This window comes from Oncorhynchus mykiss, chromosome 3 (genome assembly GCF_013265735.2).
Source record: "Oncorhynchus mykiss isolate Arlee chromosome 3, USDA_OmykA_1.1, whole genome shotgun sequence".
Taxonomy (NCBI): Eukaryota; Metazoa; Chordata; class Actinopteri; order Salmoniformes; family Salmonidae; genus Oncorhynchus; species Oncorhynchus mykiss.
The window spans coordinates 45,380,785-45,397,380 of NC_048567.1; the positions used below are offsets into that span (position 1 = coordinate 45,380,785).

At 40.1% G+C, this 16,596-nt stretch overlaps 1 protein-coding gene across 7 annotated transcripts in view; it reads left to right on the forward strand.

The window, feature by feature from the left end:
- Positions 1 to 16,596, forward strand: part of glsb (glutaminase b) — a 59,173-nt gene that overhangs the window by 40,456 nt on the left and 2,121 nt on the right. For 4 of the 7 annotated variants that reach the window (XM_021596982.2, XM_021596983.2, XM_021596984.2 and 1 more), the window contains exons 11-14: positions 1,610 to 1,660; positions 2,315 to 2,491; positions 3,377 to 3,508; positions 7,984 to 8,076. In XM_021596982.2, the coding sequence (XP_021452657.2) occupies positions 1,610 to 1,660; positions 2,315 to 2,491; positions 3,377 to 3,508; positions 7,984 to 8,076 (453 nt within the window). Of the gene's footprint in view, positions 1 to 1,609; positions 1,661 to 2,314; positions 2,492 to 3,376; positions 3,509 to 7,983; positions 8,077 to 8,748; positions 14,758 to 16,596 lie in introns of those variants that run through there. The other 3 variants (XM_036974230.1, XM_036974231.1, XM_021596986.2) reach the window with 2 other exon arrangements.

Genomic DNA, 16,596 nt, shown 5'->3' on the forward strand with positions numbered 1-16,596 from the left:
CCTCCACAAGTCCGGTTTGTCCTTGGGAGCAATTTCCAAATGACTGAAGGTACCACGTTCATCTGTACAAACAATAGCATGCAAGTATAAACACCATGGGACCACGCAGCTGTCATACCGCTCAGGAAGGAGACGCGTTCTGTCTCCTAGAGATTAACGTACTTTGGTGCAAAAAGTGCAAATCAATCCCAGAACAACAGCAAAGGACCTTGTGAAGATGCTGGAGGAAACCGGTACAAAAGTATCTAAATCTACAGTAAAACGAGTCCTATATCGACATGACCTGAAAGGCCACTCACAAGGAAGAAGCCACTGCTCCAAAACCGCCATTAAAAAGCCAGACTACGGTTTGCAACCGCACATGGGGACAAATATTGTACTTTTTGGAGAAATGTCCTCTGGTCTGATGAAACAAAAATGGAACTGTTTGGCCATAATGACCATCTATGTTTGGAAGAACATAAAGCAAGCCGAAGAACACCATCCCAACCGTGAAGCACAGAGGTAGCATCATGTTGTGGGGGTGCTTTGCTACAGGAGGGACTGGTGCATTTCACAAAATAAATGGCATCATAAGGAGGAAAATTATTTGGATATATTGAAGCAACATCTCAAGATATCAGTCAGGAAGTTAAAGCTTGGTCGAAAATGGGTCTTCCAAATGGACAATGACCCCAAGCATACTTCCAAAGTTGTGGCAAAATGGCTTAAGGACAACGAAGTTGAGGTATTGGGAGTGGCCATCACAAAGCCCTGACCTCAATCCTATAGAAAATTAGTGGGCCGAACTGAAAAGGCGTGTGCGAGCAAGGAGGCCTACAAACCTGACTCAGTTACACCAGCTCTGTCAGGAGGAATGGGCCAAAATTCACCCAACTTATTGTGGGAAGCTTGTGGAAGGCTACCCGAAACGTTTGACCCAAGTTAAACAATTTAAAGGCAATGCTACCAAATACTAAAAAGAAAGGAGGACCAAGGCACTCTTCATATAATTAATTAAAATGCCTTTTAGTATGGCATGTTCAATAGAAACAAAGTTTTTATTAAAAAAAATAATAATAATTAAACGACGCATTTCGGCTGCATGGCCAAAAAAAGGAATACAATGTCCTCTTTAGAACAGCTTTTCCAATTAGCCCTAATTGGAAGAGGGAGTGGTTACAAAATTGATTGGACACACCTAATACTAATTGAGTGTGTGTAAACTTCTGACCCACTGGGAATGTGATGAAAGAAATACAAGCTGAAATCATTCTCTACTATTTTTCTGACATTTCACATTCTTAAAATAAAGTGGTCATCCTTCTGACCTAAGACATGGAATTTTTTACTAAGATTAAATGTCAGGAATTGTGAATTTGAGTTTTAAATGTATTTGTCTAAGGTGTATGTGTACTTCTGACTTCAACTGTGTTCATTTTGATTTAGGAGCTATTCTATCTTTCCCTAATAAGGAGTAACTAAACTTAAGCCATCTCACTCTCTCGCTCTCTCTCTCTATCCAATGTATAGTCTAAGATTGCTGAAATACAGAACAGCACATCAGTCATGTCAAAATATATTGCGTGGCTGTAATCTGTCTGTTTATATCCCCCTCTCCCCTCTGCAGTGTTTTCCTGAGGGGACAGACATGACGTCCATTCTGGATTTCTACTTCCAGGTACGTACAGACAGACGGCCCACAACAACTACACACTGCCAGTGGAGGGAGAAATGGGGAGGGACGGGCTTATGGTATTGGCTAGATTGTGAATCCCCCTCCTCTCCCTCTCTCTCTCTTTCTGGGTCTGGTGACTGTGACTTTGTTCATGTGCTTCTCTGGCTGGGAAGGGAAATGTGTGTAATGGGATAGCTGTGTTGACGTCACATCCCTTTGGGTGTTGACAGCCTTCCTCTCTGGTGTCACGCTGACAACCCACTGACGTATAGGCTCCGGTCATGCTGGTCCTTTGGTAATGTTTGCCTTGGCCCACTGAGAACTCACATAACCTGGAGCCTTTCCTAAAACCATAGAAGGACAAGAGAGAGGAGTAGTTGTACTGGGTACATTAAATTCTATGCATTTACATGTACTTTGATTATAGTATATGGTTTTCATTCTCCGTGCATACACTCTATTTTGATTATACTCTAGTACGTTTTCATCCAGAGTGTGGGAAATATTGGGACGGGAGAATAATTGAGTATGCAATGCCCTAGGCTCACGCTTGACTGTCATATTTATTCTGTGTGCATGTTCTATATTAATGTATTTCTACCACTATTACTGTTTGGCTTGATCTTAGATTTGTGTTGTAACTGTCTGTCCCTCCAGCTATGCTCCATCGAGGTGACCTGCGAGAGCGCCAGCGTCATGGCGGCCACCCTGGCAAACGGCGGCTTCTGTCCAATCACGGGCGAGCGCGTGCTGAGCCCGGAGGCAGTGCGTGACACGCTGAGCCTCATGCACTCCTGCGGCATGTACGACTTCTCTGGCCAGTTCGCCTTCCACGTGAGTATACTGTACCTCGCCGCCATAGCTCATATAGCACCACAACACTGCGGTATATAAATGTTCCATAGTCTCCCGTTCTTTATCTGCTCTGACAAAAAAATAGCTTTCACCTGGCCTGTTTTGTTTTTCTTCAGAAAAGTGCAGATGAAAGAGAGGAGACAAGAAAAGGAAGCCATTTTACACTATTGAGATGTACCTTGAGTGTCAGTCCACAACATTGACTTTTGTGGTCCAGTTAAAGCACAGCTTATTCTGCCCAATACTGCCACTCTCTGACAAAATCTGCCCTTTCCTCCTGCCCAATACGACCCTTTTAGTCCCATCCAGCCTGTCTCTGCCCCACAATGTCCCCAATTGCCCTCCACTGGGCTCCAGTCGCTGTCCTTGCCAGAACAAACCAGGTCAATATTCTACCTATAGCCCCCATGGAGGATTATCCAATCAGATGTTGCGCGATTATCCAATCAAGTATTCCCACGCATAATAGGGAGACACGGGATCGTATACAAATGTAAACAAGGTTTGAAATGGTTATGTATTAGTCAAATATTATATCTGTTTTGGCTTCTTGCGGGTCAATTTGAAGTCTACAAATTATTCCCCAGACCATCCTCAAGAAAAAATTGGCCCTGCGGCTGAATCTAGTTGATCCCTGCCTTGCTTTCACTCTGTGTGTCTGTCTGCCACTCACTCTTAGTGTGTATAATGCCCTGGGCCTGTATTCACCTTGAGTCTCAGAGTAGGATTGTTAATATTGGATCACTTTTGTCTTGGATCATAATGAATAAGGGGAGCTGATCCTAGATAATGCACTACTTACAATTTGGGCCCTGATGTCCACAGAGTTGTGGGTAACCTCTCCCTGTGTCTTTGTGTCTATAGGTGGGCTTGCCAGCCAAGTCGGGCGTGGCAGGGGGCATCCTTCTGGTGGTGCCCAACGTTATGGGCATCATGTGCTGGTCTCCTCCGCTGGACAAGCTGGGCAACAGTGTCAGAGGCATTCAGTTCTGCACGGTACGGGGACACACTGACAAACACACATTGACACCTCCGAATAGACATACTCAGCCCCCCCCCACACACACACACACACACACACACACACACACACACACACACATTACTACTACCACCCTCACACATGATCATATTTCTGCTTCTTATTATATATCGCGCTCTCTGAGCCACCACTACATGTTAATCTTTCTACCATCAGAAATGAGCTAGCCTAGCCAAATAGTCCTCCTGGAGCATCTGAGGCCTCACAGAAACATCTTATTTAGTACATTTCCTGCTACAATTCAAACTGTATTGTTCCTGCAAGGGAACTAACTCATTGTGCAGACGAGTACATAGACATAAAACAATTTCCCAAGTTGGGATCAATAAAGTAACACTACTCTCTCCTGTTTACTATTCTCAAACGGGTATAAAAAAATTGGATGGATGCTAGTTTCTGTTTGCGCCAACTAAGCTGGTTATGGCATTTCACACAATGGTATGCTGTATGACTTGTGTTGCATAACAATATTTATGAATGGTACATACTGTATGTAGATGTATGTTTTACTTGTGATGTCCCATAGTGAACTAGTAGGTGCGTTCTCATTGAGGCCCAGTCATTGGCAGTGGGGTTACGTACAGATACAGCTCTGAGCCGTAGAGAGAGGCCCCACGCTAGTCTGTTCCTTAATAACAAAGTGATGATTGATTAGATCGCATGGCTGGAAAACAATGCCAGGAATCACTGTCAACATGTAGTTGAAGAACGCCAATGTTCTTTAACACTAGAACTGCCATAGGCCAACGGCCACTGACGTTTTGATTTTGTTTATAAAAATAAAAAAAACTCCTGCTCCTTCCCTGATTTTTTTTTTTCTTTTATATTTATTTTTTTCAAAATGTTTGTAGTTTGCAATACTCATTAAAAAAAAATCATAAACAGAAAATGATTTAGATCCTTTGCTCAGCCAGGCGCTAATGAGTCTCTCTCTCTCCTCCACTGAATGAATGACAAATAGATGAATGGTTGATAATTATGCACTTTACTTCACAATTGAATTCAAAATTAGGCCTAGTTGAACGACGAGGGAGAAGAGGTTGATTTAATTTAGAACAACAATAGTGCAGTGATGAGTTTATGCCTATTTATCAGCATTGTGGCTCATGATTAAACCAAATAATTTGAATGTGTGCCTTGCGGGTTGATATCATTCTCTTTCATGTTTTACTTTCTAAAAAGAAGCTGTTACTGTTTTATTTACTATTACTCTATTGCTAATCAAATTTATTGTAAGGGAAACGAAAACATGCTGTTGCATTAGGCCTTTAGAATAGTGCGAAACATGTCCTTGATTCTATCCTTGATGTCCTTGATTCTATGTTTGCTTCCGAGGGGAAGCAAACAATGCCAGTCAGCCTGTACAGCCGGCTCATCAACTATGCCGAAACTAATTTCACATGTAATAAGAGTTAGCCTAAAGATAAGATTACATTGACAATAGTCTGAGTGACAATATTGTCAGTTGTCAAATTTTTCATGAAGAGATGGGCGCAGCTTGGAATTGACAGATGCAGGGAAAGGAGCAACACTTTATCAAATCCTCATTCAGAGTCACATGCAGGTCAAACGTTTTGATTTCTATATAGTATCACAAAGGCATATTCTGCCGTTTATGACAATTACTGTTGTCAAATAAATAAATATTTCCAAATATCCCTTTTTTACAAGAATATCTGGGTTGTCTATACTTTCAGCACATGGCCAGTTGTGAGGCAGCTTTGCTCTGTCTACTAAGAAAAGACTAGTAACATAATACATTAAAATATGCTATTGTTTTATACATTTTCTTATTATCACAATGTTTCTTTAAACCTGCAAAAACTCAATTATAATTTTGTTCTGATGGATATAACTCTTGAAATGTTTTTTTTTTTTTAAATTTTATTTATAGACTAGAGTAACATAAGCTCATTCAATTGTTATTTGAAGTAATCGTTTTTTAGTATTCTAATATTACGTAAGACCTTCATAAACACAACCAAATTATGATTCTTCCGATAGCATATATGAAATGTGTTTATTAGAATGCTGATGTGTCATTGGCTGGAAGGAGGGTCCATCAAGGCCAGGTGTTCTCTAGCTGATACTTTTAACACCAGCAATTCTGGTGTTAACCTCTCTAGGGTATGTGGGACGCTAGCGTCCCACCTGGCCAACATCCAGTGAGATTGCAGAGCGCCAAATTCAAATACAGAAATACTCATTATGGAAATTCAGAAAAGATACAACTATTTTACATACCTCTTCATCCTACCCCCTCCTTTTTCGAACATTCTGTTAAAAATCGCGCAACATTTCAGCGTCCTGCTACTCATGCCAGGAATATAGTATATGCATATGATTAGTATGTGTGGATAGAAAACACTCTGAAGTTTCTAAAACTGGTTAAATCACGGCTGTGACTATAACAGAGCGTGTGTTTCATCGAAAAGCGCAAGAGAAACTGGTCACTGAAAGCTGAAAAAAGTATCCATGCGCCCCTTTCATTGTATTGTTTAAAGGAAACCAAATTTAATATGGACACGGATGCAATTCCTACAGCTTCCACACGATGTCGCCAAAAACGTAATTTCCATTGACAAAAATCCTTTGAGACATTACCAATAGATCCATCATTCCATCCAGCCTACAACAATCGATTTTGGAAGATTGAAAAATGCATATTGTTTTCTTGAGTAGCTGCTATTGAATACAGATCGCCCAGTGATCAATTTGATCGCTTATTAACGTTTACAAATACCTAAAGTTGGGTTACAAAAGTAGGTTGAAGTGTTTTGTCAAAGAATATAGGCAACTTATATAATTTTTTAAAATGACGTTGCGTGTTGGAAGAGAGCTTTTTTCCTGAAGCAGACAGGCTATACAAATGGATATTTTGGGCATTCATGGACGGATTTAATCGGGAAAAAGACCAATTTGTGATGTTTATGGGACATATAGGAGTGCCAACAAAGAATATCATCAAAGGTAATGAATGTTTTATATTTTATTTCTGCGTTTTTGTGTAGCGCCGGCTACGCTAATTATTTTGTTTACGTCGCCTTCAGGCATTTTGGGGTGTTGCATGTTATCAGATAATAGCTTCTCATGCTTTCGCCGAAAATTATTTTAAAAATCTGACTTGTTGGCTAGATTCACAACGAGTGTAGCTTTAATTCAATACCCTGCATGTGTATTTTAATGAACGTTTGAGTTTTAACGAGTACATTTAGCATTTAGCGTAGCGCATTTGCATTTCCAGGTGCCTACTTGAGACGTCTGCGTCTCAAGTAGGATCAAGAAGTTAAAGATCAACTTCTTGTGAATCCAACCACGGTGTCAGATTTCAAAAATGCTTTACGGCGAAAGCATACCTTACGATTATTTGAGAACATAGCCCAGCAGACAAATCATTAAAACAGTAACGAGCCAAGTAGAAGAGTCAGAAATAGAGATACAATTAATCACTTACCTTTGATGATCTTCATATGGTTGCACTCAGAAGACATTCATTTATTCAATAAATGTTCCCTTTGTTTGATAAAGTCTCTCTTTATATCCAAAAACCTCAGTTTTGTCCTCGCGTTTTCTTCAGTAATCCACAGGCTCAAACGCAGTCACTCACAACAGGCAGACAAAAAAATCAAAATTGTATATGTAAAGTTCATAGAAACATGTCAAACAATGTTTATATGCAATCCTCGGGTTGTTTTTAGCCTAAATAATCTATAATATTTCAACCGGACTATAACGTTGTTGATATAAAAGGTAAACAAGAAAGGCACTCTCTAGGTCGCGCGCATGAAAAAACTTTGTGACACGGCAGGGTCCACTCAATCAGACTGCTCTTACTCCCTCATTTTTCAGAATACAAGCCTGAAACAATTTCCACATCTAGTGGAAGGCATAGGAACTGCAATTTGAGTCCTAAGTCAATGGATACTGTAATGGCATTGAATAGAAAACTTCCTACTTCCTGAATGGATTTTTCTCAGGTTTTTGCCTGTCAAATCAGTTCTGTTATACTCAAGACACTATTTGTTTTCTATCCAAATCTACCAATTATATGCATATCCTATCTTCTGGGACTGAGTAGAAGGCAGTTTAATTTGGGAACGCTTTTCATCCAAAATTCCAAATGCTGCCTAGCCTAGAGAAGTTAACTTTACCTACTCATGTGACCTGGCATTGCCACTAGACCAATGGTTAGCGTCACCGGTTTCAGCACATAACATGTACGGACATGTCCGCATGGGATCGAATCCCAGCCCCACCGCTATTCTGATTCACTCTAGAGTTTAGATTTTTAGTCCGAGCTCTCTCTTTCTGTTTCTTTCACCCTCTATCTCACTCGCTCTCTCTGTCTGTCACTGTCTGTCTTTTTCTCTCTGTGTCTCCCTCCCTCCCTCTGTCAGAACATGACTCTCTCTGATTCTATGCGTTCCAGGACCTGGTGTCTCTCTTTAACTTCCACAACTACGACAACCTGAGGCACTTTGCCAAGAAGCACGATCCTCGCAGGGAGGGAGGCGACCAGAGGGTGAGTACACATAGAAACAACCATCCCCTTCACACACACACGCCTTTACACACGCCTTTACAGACGCACCCCTCTTTCATTGTTACCACACCTTCCCAGAATGACATAATGTGCCTGATTTAATGGTGCTAAATTGGCTGTAGCCGAGTATCTTAAGGGTTGCTAATGAGAGTTCCTAAAGAAAAATTGCTGCCCTAGTTATTTACACTCTAATTTATTGACATTTGGATTATGTTTGTGGATGTTTGATAATTTTAGGTATATTTTGGGGAATTTACTTGTTTATCTGGTTTGCCCTTTTGGAGGGGGGGTTTGTCATTTAATTTGATTTAATCTCAAGGTCAGTAAGCTTTGGCATGCTTGGTTAAATATTAATGAAAGGTTAGGATTGATTTTGAATTATCCTTTCCTTTTGGTCTAATAGTGTTTTAATCCGTATGTTGAGAGGCAAGTGGCATCTCTGTCAGAGCAAACCAGACACACACACACACACACGCCAAACAGTCAGACACAATAAAGAAAGGCTAACACATTTTCCATTACATAGTTACAAAACTTAACATATTACCAACCACGCATAGATGGTCACAGACACACATCCCTAGAGCAGCCGCACTCGTGGCATGTGCAGGCAGACCCAACTAATCTGTTATCCCATGTTGCTTGAAACAGCAGTTTACCTTCGGACCAATGGATTACGAGAGCCTTCAGCAAGAGCTAGCTCTCAAAGACTCTCTGTGGAAAAAGGTGGTGCCCACTGATTGCCACGAGGACAGCTCCACCACTGTAGTCTATAGGATGGAGAGTGTCGGGGAGCGCAACTAGGACCCCCTCTCTCCTCCCTACCTCCCACCTTCTCCTGTCCCCTTTCTACACCCATATATGACTTCATATATTTATATAAATTATCAAGAGGATTATTTATTTCTGTAAGTTTTTATTTTATTTTTTTACATAATGTAATGTCACATTATGTACTGGTGATGAATGACAATTGATTCTACCTGGGTTACTGTACTTTTTTTTCCCCTCTTTTTTTTTCTTTCTGTGTGTCTGTGGCTGCAATCCAAACACTTAACAGACACACCCTCAGCCCTCAAATGAAGTGGACACTTCTGATGATATATCATGACGTCTGACGAGTTGACACTTGTAGGGCGAGGGAGGGAGGAAGGAATTCTTTTTAAATGAGTCGCCCTTGCCCGGAAATTCGTCACTTGTTCATCTCGCAACGATTGTGTTTTCATTCACCAGTAGCGTGTGGGTGCTTTATATGCGCAACAGTCAATTATGATTGCATGTCTACTTATATTAACTACATAATTATTAATATATGCCTACTGTATCATAGCTAGAAAATGAATTAGCTAACTAACGTTAGCCTGTCTAGTTGGAACTTCTGAAGACGGGGAATGTTTTTTATTTCTACAATTTCCAAAAGCTAACCAAACAAAAACATCATTACTTTTACGAGACGTGTTTGTGTAGCACAATTTGTAACTTCTTTACATTCCTTTTTACTTACACTTGTATGTTGACTCCATATTGACGTTGAGGTTTTAAGTTTTGGCGGACTTTTCTTAGCGGATGTACCATCATCGCGAATTGAATTATGGGGTGTTTCAGGCCCCGAAGCGAACATAATTGTACCCTCGCAAACTCTATTAAAAATGAGGGCTGAGGGGCTTGCGTTGCACACTTCCCTTGCTTGGCTAATCATTTGGACCGACGACAAATATGGCTGTGGGGATTCCCCCTAGGGAATAAGGCGAGGGTAAGTGGGTAAGTGGACGAGGGTGTGTCTTTTATGAGTTTGAAATGCATCTCTTGTGTTTTTGGGGTCCCTGCAGAGCTGAGGGAAGCCCTTCTGGCTGCCTGTCTAGAATGTCAGACTTTAGGGGCCTGAAGGGATTGCCTGGCTCAGATTGAGGCTTTGCAAGTAGACTTGATCCATTTCATGTGTGCTTCAATATCTAATGTGTTTGTTAACCAAAACGAGGGAGGTTTTCTCAAACCAAAAGCCAAGGGAAGATGTGGAGCGTTGTGCTTTGACACACATAAATATAATGTATCTCATTATATTTATATGCGTTGACAGGCTCTTAAGGTTACTACAAGCTTAACTCTGTTGATGTGTGTGTGTGTGTGTGTGAAGTGGGATTTTTGAAGTAGAGGACTCCTTTTGGTAACAGGATATCCTTGCCGGTCCCGCCCGTTTTTTGGGGGGGTTTTTTGGTCTTCATTTTTTGAAAACAAGGAACAGTAGGCTTCCTTTGCTTATAGTAGTAGGCTGGCTTTAACCTGGCGAAAAACATAGCAAGCTAGCTAGTCTTTTTTAGCTCCCCACATCCCCATGTGAAATAATCAGATTGATCATTTAGAAATATGCCCTGGCAAATGTTCTTCTACTTGCTGGTGTAACCTAAAACATTATCCCAGTTTGATATACTGATTGTGTATTCATTCCCATATCAGTTAAAAATAGAACAGCATTTATTTTTTTGTTGTAAAAAAAACACATGGCTAGCAAGTTGGCTACAGCAGGTAATACCATTTCACAGTAGCCTGGAATCACTAGTTACTATTTCTAAATAAAATAATGTTTTGGGTGGATTCAGTTGCGGAGATTATATTTGGTTATCAATGCAAAATAGTCTACTTTGATGAATTGCCTATATATATATATATATATATATCAGATCAAGGAACCAAGCAATAATACTGCCCCCACGGCCGCAGAAGTAATGATACTGCATGTCTAAATTTTCAGGTAGTAAAACGGTACGCCGAACGCCAGAGCTTTTTTCAAGGAACCGCCCCTTTTGTGATGAAAAATGACATTGCAACACTCCGATATTTGTGTCTGCATAGAGCTTGTAGTATGCTTTTAGAAGAGCAAACTGAGATTATAACGATAAGGCACTTATCAGGCGTGACACGGAGACGATATCAGTCGGACCATTCTAACTTGCATACCAGTGCTTTACCTTTCACATACCAGCAACGGATCTCACATGAGCCGATTTCTCAACTGCTGTTGAGTGGAGCGAAGCTTTTCATCAAGGACGTAAAAGGTGACTCATTCCACCCCCTTTTGTGTGTGTGTGCGCCTTTTTGTATTTGAGTGGTGTGTGTGTCTTTGTGTGTCTGTGTGTGTGTGTGTATACCATGTTCATCTAAGCTGTGACGCATGCTGAGGGGACCTTGACCCTGGCTCTGACAGACCGACAAGACACCGCACAAACCTTTAGTTTTCATGACATAGCCTAGTAGAATCCTGCTGGATCTATTCCGTTGGCAGTTGCAGTATGCATATGTCAGATGGCATATCGTGGTTATATAGGTCATACGTATATGTATTGTACAAGTCAGTATACCATTGAGAGAAAGTGTGATCACACATTGTTACCAATTTTATATTTAATCCGTATTATTACTGTGAATTACGCTTAGCTACCCTTAAAGAGGAAGGGGAAACCAGTTCCTCTTATCTATACTGTAGCTTAAGAATGCATCATGTTTATTTCCAATATGCACTGTACAGTATCTACAGTTTTCCCAAAGACTGTATTTGCCTGGCGTGTGTTTTTTGGGGGGGATTGTTATCTTGCAGTAATCTTGATGAAACTCAACAGCAGCGTAGAACGGCAAGGGAATCCACTTACTTCACAAACGTTGGCCACATTTGCACATGTACGTCAACCAGCAGGACACCGTGGGTGTCCTGCTGCTGGGGCTGTTTTTCTTGTTCAATGTTGTTATCCAATCATTCTTGAAACTGGACAGTTGAATTGGTATACACTGTTGTTGTAGTAGCCCTTTGTTACCCATGTCATGAATGTGCTCTTCTTCTCGTGGGACCCATATAAGTCTATGGGTCCCTTACCGGCCAAGGTTGGGGTCAATTTGAATTGAAGTCAAATCAGGAAGTGATTTAAATGTCAAATTCATAAATGGAAAGAATTTTGAAAGATACATGGCTTCTCCCTTTCAGTTTGTTGACAAGTTATTGAACATAGATGCCCTGTTTTTCAATTATTGAATTCGAATTTATTCATTGAATTGGAATTCCTGAATTGGCTGACTTGAACCCACCCTATCCCATATACTTTTAGTTAGTTTTTAGCTTCTTTTAGTATCAGACTTTTACTTAAAATATATTTTTGTTGTTTTGCCATGTCAATATGCTTGGACTTCATTTAAAATTGTGATTTGGAACTAGGACTACTATTTCACTAAGGATGTTTTTTTTTAAGTGTAGGCCTTAGATGTCAGTCAGTCAGTGTGTGGTGCAAAGCATTCACAAGTCTCTGCCACTGTGGAGTGAAGCTAGCTGTAGCTAGCCTAGCAGCTAACGTTAACTTGCTTGCTAATGCTAATTTACCAAATAATCAGTTCTGTTAAATCGATCCTATTTATTTGTACTGAAATTGTATCATTTTTTTCCCTTGCTACTCGTGTGTTCTGAAACACGTTTGAGTGTGTTTTCTAATGTCTTGCCCATGTTGACATAATATGGAGAATGCAGGGGCTGAAAGCTTGCAAGACTTAGGAGTTAGGATGACGTTAGAGGATACAGGAGGAAGTTATGGGGCTTACTGAACCTTTCTACTCTACTGCAAAATGTGACTAATAACCCCAATCAAATTTTACACAGGGGTTTTTTGAATGCCGTACCAGTATTTTCATTACAATTTCTGATTTTTTTTTAAATGATTTCACAGCAACATGTTTAATGTTTCCCACAATGTCATTATTTTACTTCAAATTGCATATTTTTGTATGATTTAATAAATGTGTTTGAATCCCACCTTGACATTTTAAAGTTCATTTTAGTCCTTGTATTCTTTTTCATTTTTCTGTTTCAATCCATATCTGTGCCTTGGAGAAAACAGCTGTAGCCCTCCAAGTCTAACACACTATACACACCAGCAGCCTACACTGTTAACTTATTGAGAATGTGTATCACTGCATTTAACATTAACTTCTCGTGAGCTCCTCAGATCTTAACCTGATCTACCTGGAGTGTTGATTTATTACCAAAACCAGTTTGAGTTAGTGTCTTGGGCATAAAAGGGTGTTGCTTTCACCTCATAGTAAAGACACTGACTCTTGGTGTGGATGAAAACACTAGGTATTTGTCTTGTAGAACTTTGTAGTTCTACAAGAGGCCAGTATTGCAAATACTAGCAAAGAGCTTCAGTAGTTGCAATGACAGGTGAAGTACCTGTTGAAATCATGTTGCCATTTTATAAACCAATAAAGTACTATAACCAACAAATACCTGTTTGTCAAATTACCACAACTGAAACTAAGTGGTTTAACCCTTTTTGTTTTATTAGTTAACAGGGGATTTTTTTCTTACTAGGAAATTGTGGTATCAATGGGTAGTTTTTGACATGTACCTTCAACACAATTGGTAATTTTGTATCTGGTTTGTACTAAACGGTGCCTAGAGGTTTTAATGAATCCTTAACAATCTGTAACGATCAGTAATTTAATGTTAACTAGTTGGTAATTCTTGTTTAATTACTGTTTTCACCATATAATTCCCAAGTAAATACTGTACCTGATCATGTCTGTGCTAAATACTTTGAAAGTGCAGTTTCTGTGACTAGCTTTGACTCTTCTGGTCGCAGTTCAACCTGAGCAGGAAAAAGAAAGGTGAGGGGGTGGGTGATTTGGGGAGGGGTCTTGTGTGGTATGCAGTGCAGTGCACCCTTTCAGAGTTAATGAAACCAATCAGAAGAGACCCCAGAATGCATTGTGCTTGATCTGTGTGAGCTTGGTCTGTATGCTCGCGCTCCGGTCATTGTTCTGAACCAGTTTTTACTTGGTGAGTTAAGTCAAGTGTGCTCTCTTTGCTGGCAACTGTGTTACTTGCTGTACTATGTCTGTCTGTATAGTATGGTTATTGTATTTCTGTTGTAGCCATTCGTTTTCAGCCTGTCAAGGAACATCCATCACACTTATAACAAACATGACTGAATAGTCACTGTTTCGGCTTCAGGGTGATAGCGTGGGTAATAACTATCAAAGTAGTTAAGTTATTGAGTAATAAGTCAAAATTAGCCTCTTTTGAGCCAGTTCTGTTTTAATAGGGTGAATTGTATACACTTTTGTATACAGTCTAGACATTTTTGTATGGGAATGTGCTGGACTACCCTTGACATGCTGTGCTCGCTTGTGTGTTGCAGTGTGATCTCACCAACAGTGACCTGTGTCTGTGCAGGGCTGGGCTGATATAGGCCAGATTGGATTCAAACACACATTATGATACCTGTGGGGGAGATGTAGTCACTGCCATAGAAATATAAGTAAATCGTGTAATTCTATGGCAGTGGCGATTTTGGTCCCATGCCTATGGTGTTACATTTCACCTATTGGCACAATGCTCAGACTGGGTGTGTCTAAGTGACTTGTCCGTGTCTAGCCTCTTAATAATCAAAAGAATCTCGGTCCAAAACGCCTCCCTGGCCCCATATGAACAGCGTGGTTCAGAGATTCTCTGCCCCACATTGGGTGTGTATACATTTGTTTATTTCAAAACTAGCCTACATAGCCCATGTTTGTTGATGACTGTGGGTTGGGAAAGGATGCTATCTTTTTTGTGGTAAATAATGCAAGTGACTTCAATGGCTTTCTTTGAACGGGGGGGGGGGGGGGATATTAGATTCACAGGAATACATCACATAAGATGAAGAAGCAATACTTCAAGCCGCAGCTCCATACTACTTGTCAGACAGAACTGATACTGTATACTGGTTGTTGGGGTGGGATTGGTGTCCGTGGGTGGCTTTTAACCATTGTATTGGTTTCCTCATGTCTTACTCAATAGTAGGAAGAAGTTGAGTCCAAATTGGATGTTGGGTACTATATTTATTGAATATTATATGAATCCTATAAATTTAAAAGGGCCAAATTGGTTGCAATCAATTAGCTTAATTTCTCAGATCAAATTCCATTGTAAGAAAATGTTGCAGAAATGCACATTTTATCTGCTTCTAACTATAAAAAACAATCTGAGATGATGGGTGTCATGGCTTGCTGAAATATGGGACGACTCTGCTTTGCGCTCTGCTGTCTAACTAGTTATTTTCTGCTACTGAGTTGTGACACTGATCTGCTAAATGCCTTTGCTCGTTAACAACGATATTTGTTCTGCTAGCTCTGCTACCTACGGCTATGCTGAGTTTTGCCCTGCTTTATTCTGTTTTGATTGGTGTTCTACTGTGATGTGGAGCTCCTATATGTTCTGTTTTGGGCAGTTGTCTCTGAATTCTGCAGCATCATCAAAATGATTCTGAGATGTTACTGAAACACTGCACAACTGTTCCTCCCCAAGCAAAAAAAACAACATCTAAATTGGTAATAACTCCATATTGTCATTAACTGAGTAATGCATTAATTGATTGGTTTACTGGTTTGTTGTGAATGTGAATCAAGGGTTTTATGCTTTTGATACCCCAGCACTGTTTGTTTTTTAATTCACTCTTTTAATTCAATCCAGTACAGTTGAGTATCTAAAGCATCTAATTCCGATCCAAACAGTAGTTCACATGATTAGACGTTGACGCTTTGAAGCTCTACCCACAATACCACCGCCACCCAAATGGGAAAAACATGAGACCATTTTACTGAAGGCAATGTCACTATGCCTTCAGTAATGTTTCAGCTCCCTCTAGTGGTTGATGATTAGATTAGAGAAAGCTACCACATACCCATAGCCTGCAATGCAGCAGAAAAGGCACACATAGTCTGCTAAAGCTTCAAGTTAGTAAATGGACCACATGAGAATAAGCTCAAATTGTATTCTATTTCTATGCTAGTGCCATAGTGTTACTCCCAATATGTGAATCTCTACCTTTTTATTTCTCCAATCAACTCTTTAGAAAACACTGCCAGAATCCAACCATAGTATCTGGTCTGTAGTCAATACTGGTAGCTCCTCAAACATGACTCAAGGCTCCTTAAGCATCTAATTGACTGGGTGGCAGAATCGAGAACCTTGGCTAATAAATCTGTCAATATCCCCTGTTGCCTACAGCTTGAGCCAGGACTCACGGTTTGCCTGGGGCTAGAGAACTCTCTTAACTCCTAAATCACTCCTAATACACTCACTACACAAACATACCCACTGGTCTTACCAACTGCTCAGTGGTCTCACTGCACACATAGTTAGTAGAATTTAATAATATATATATTTTGGGACAATATTAAATATTGACAGCTTTATTAGCCAAGTTTCTCTATTCTGCCAGCCAGTTAATAAGATGCCTTGAGTCATGTTTTGACAACACTAAAGTTAACAGGTCATATATGATCGTTTTTAATGATCATTGCTTATGATATAGGATGTAGCCTATTTCATGCTGCCATTTCTCAAAATAATGAAATATATGCTATTCAGTCAGTCACTATGAGAGATGCTTAGACACAAGGGGGTAAAAAAGTACTTCTGGCAAGTCTTACATGGCATTACATTCTACATAATTAATAATATTGCCATTGCCATGGGGT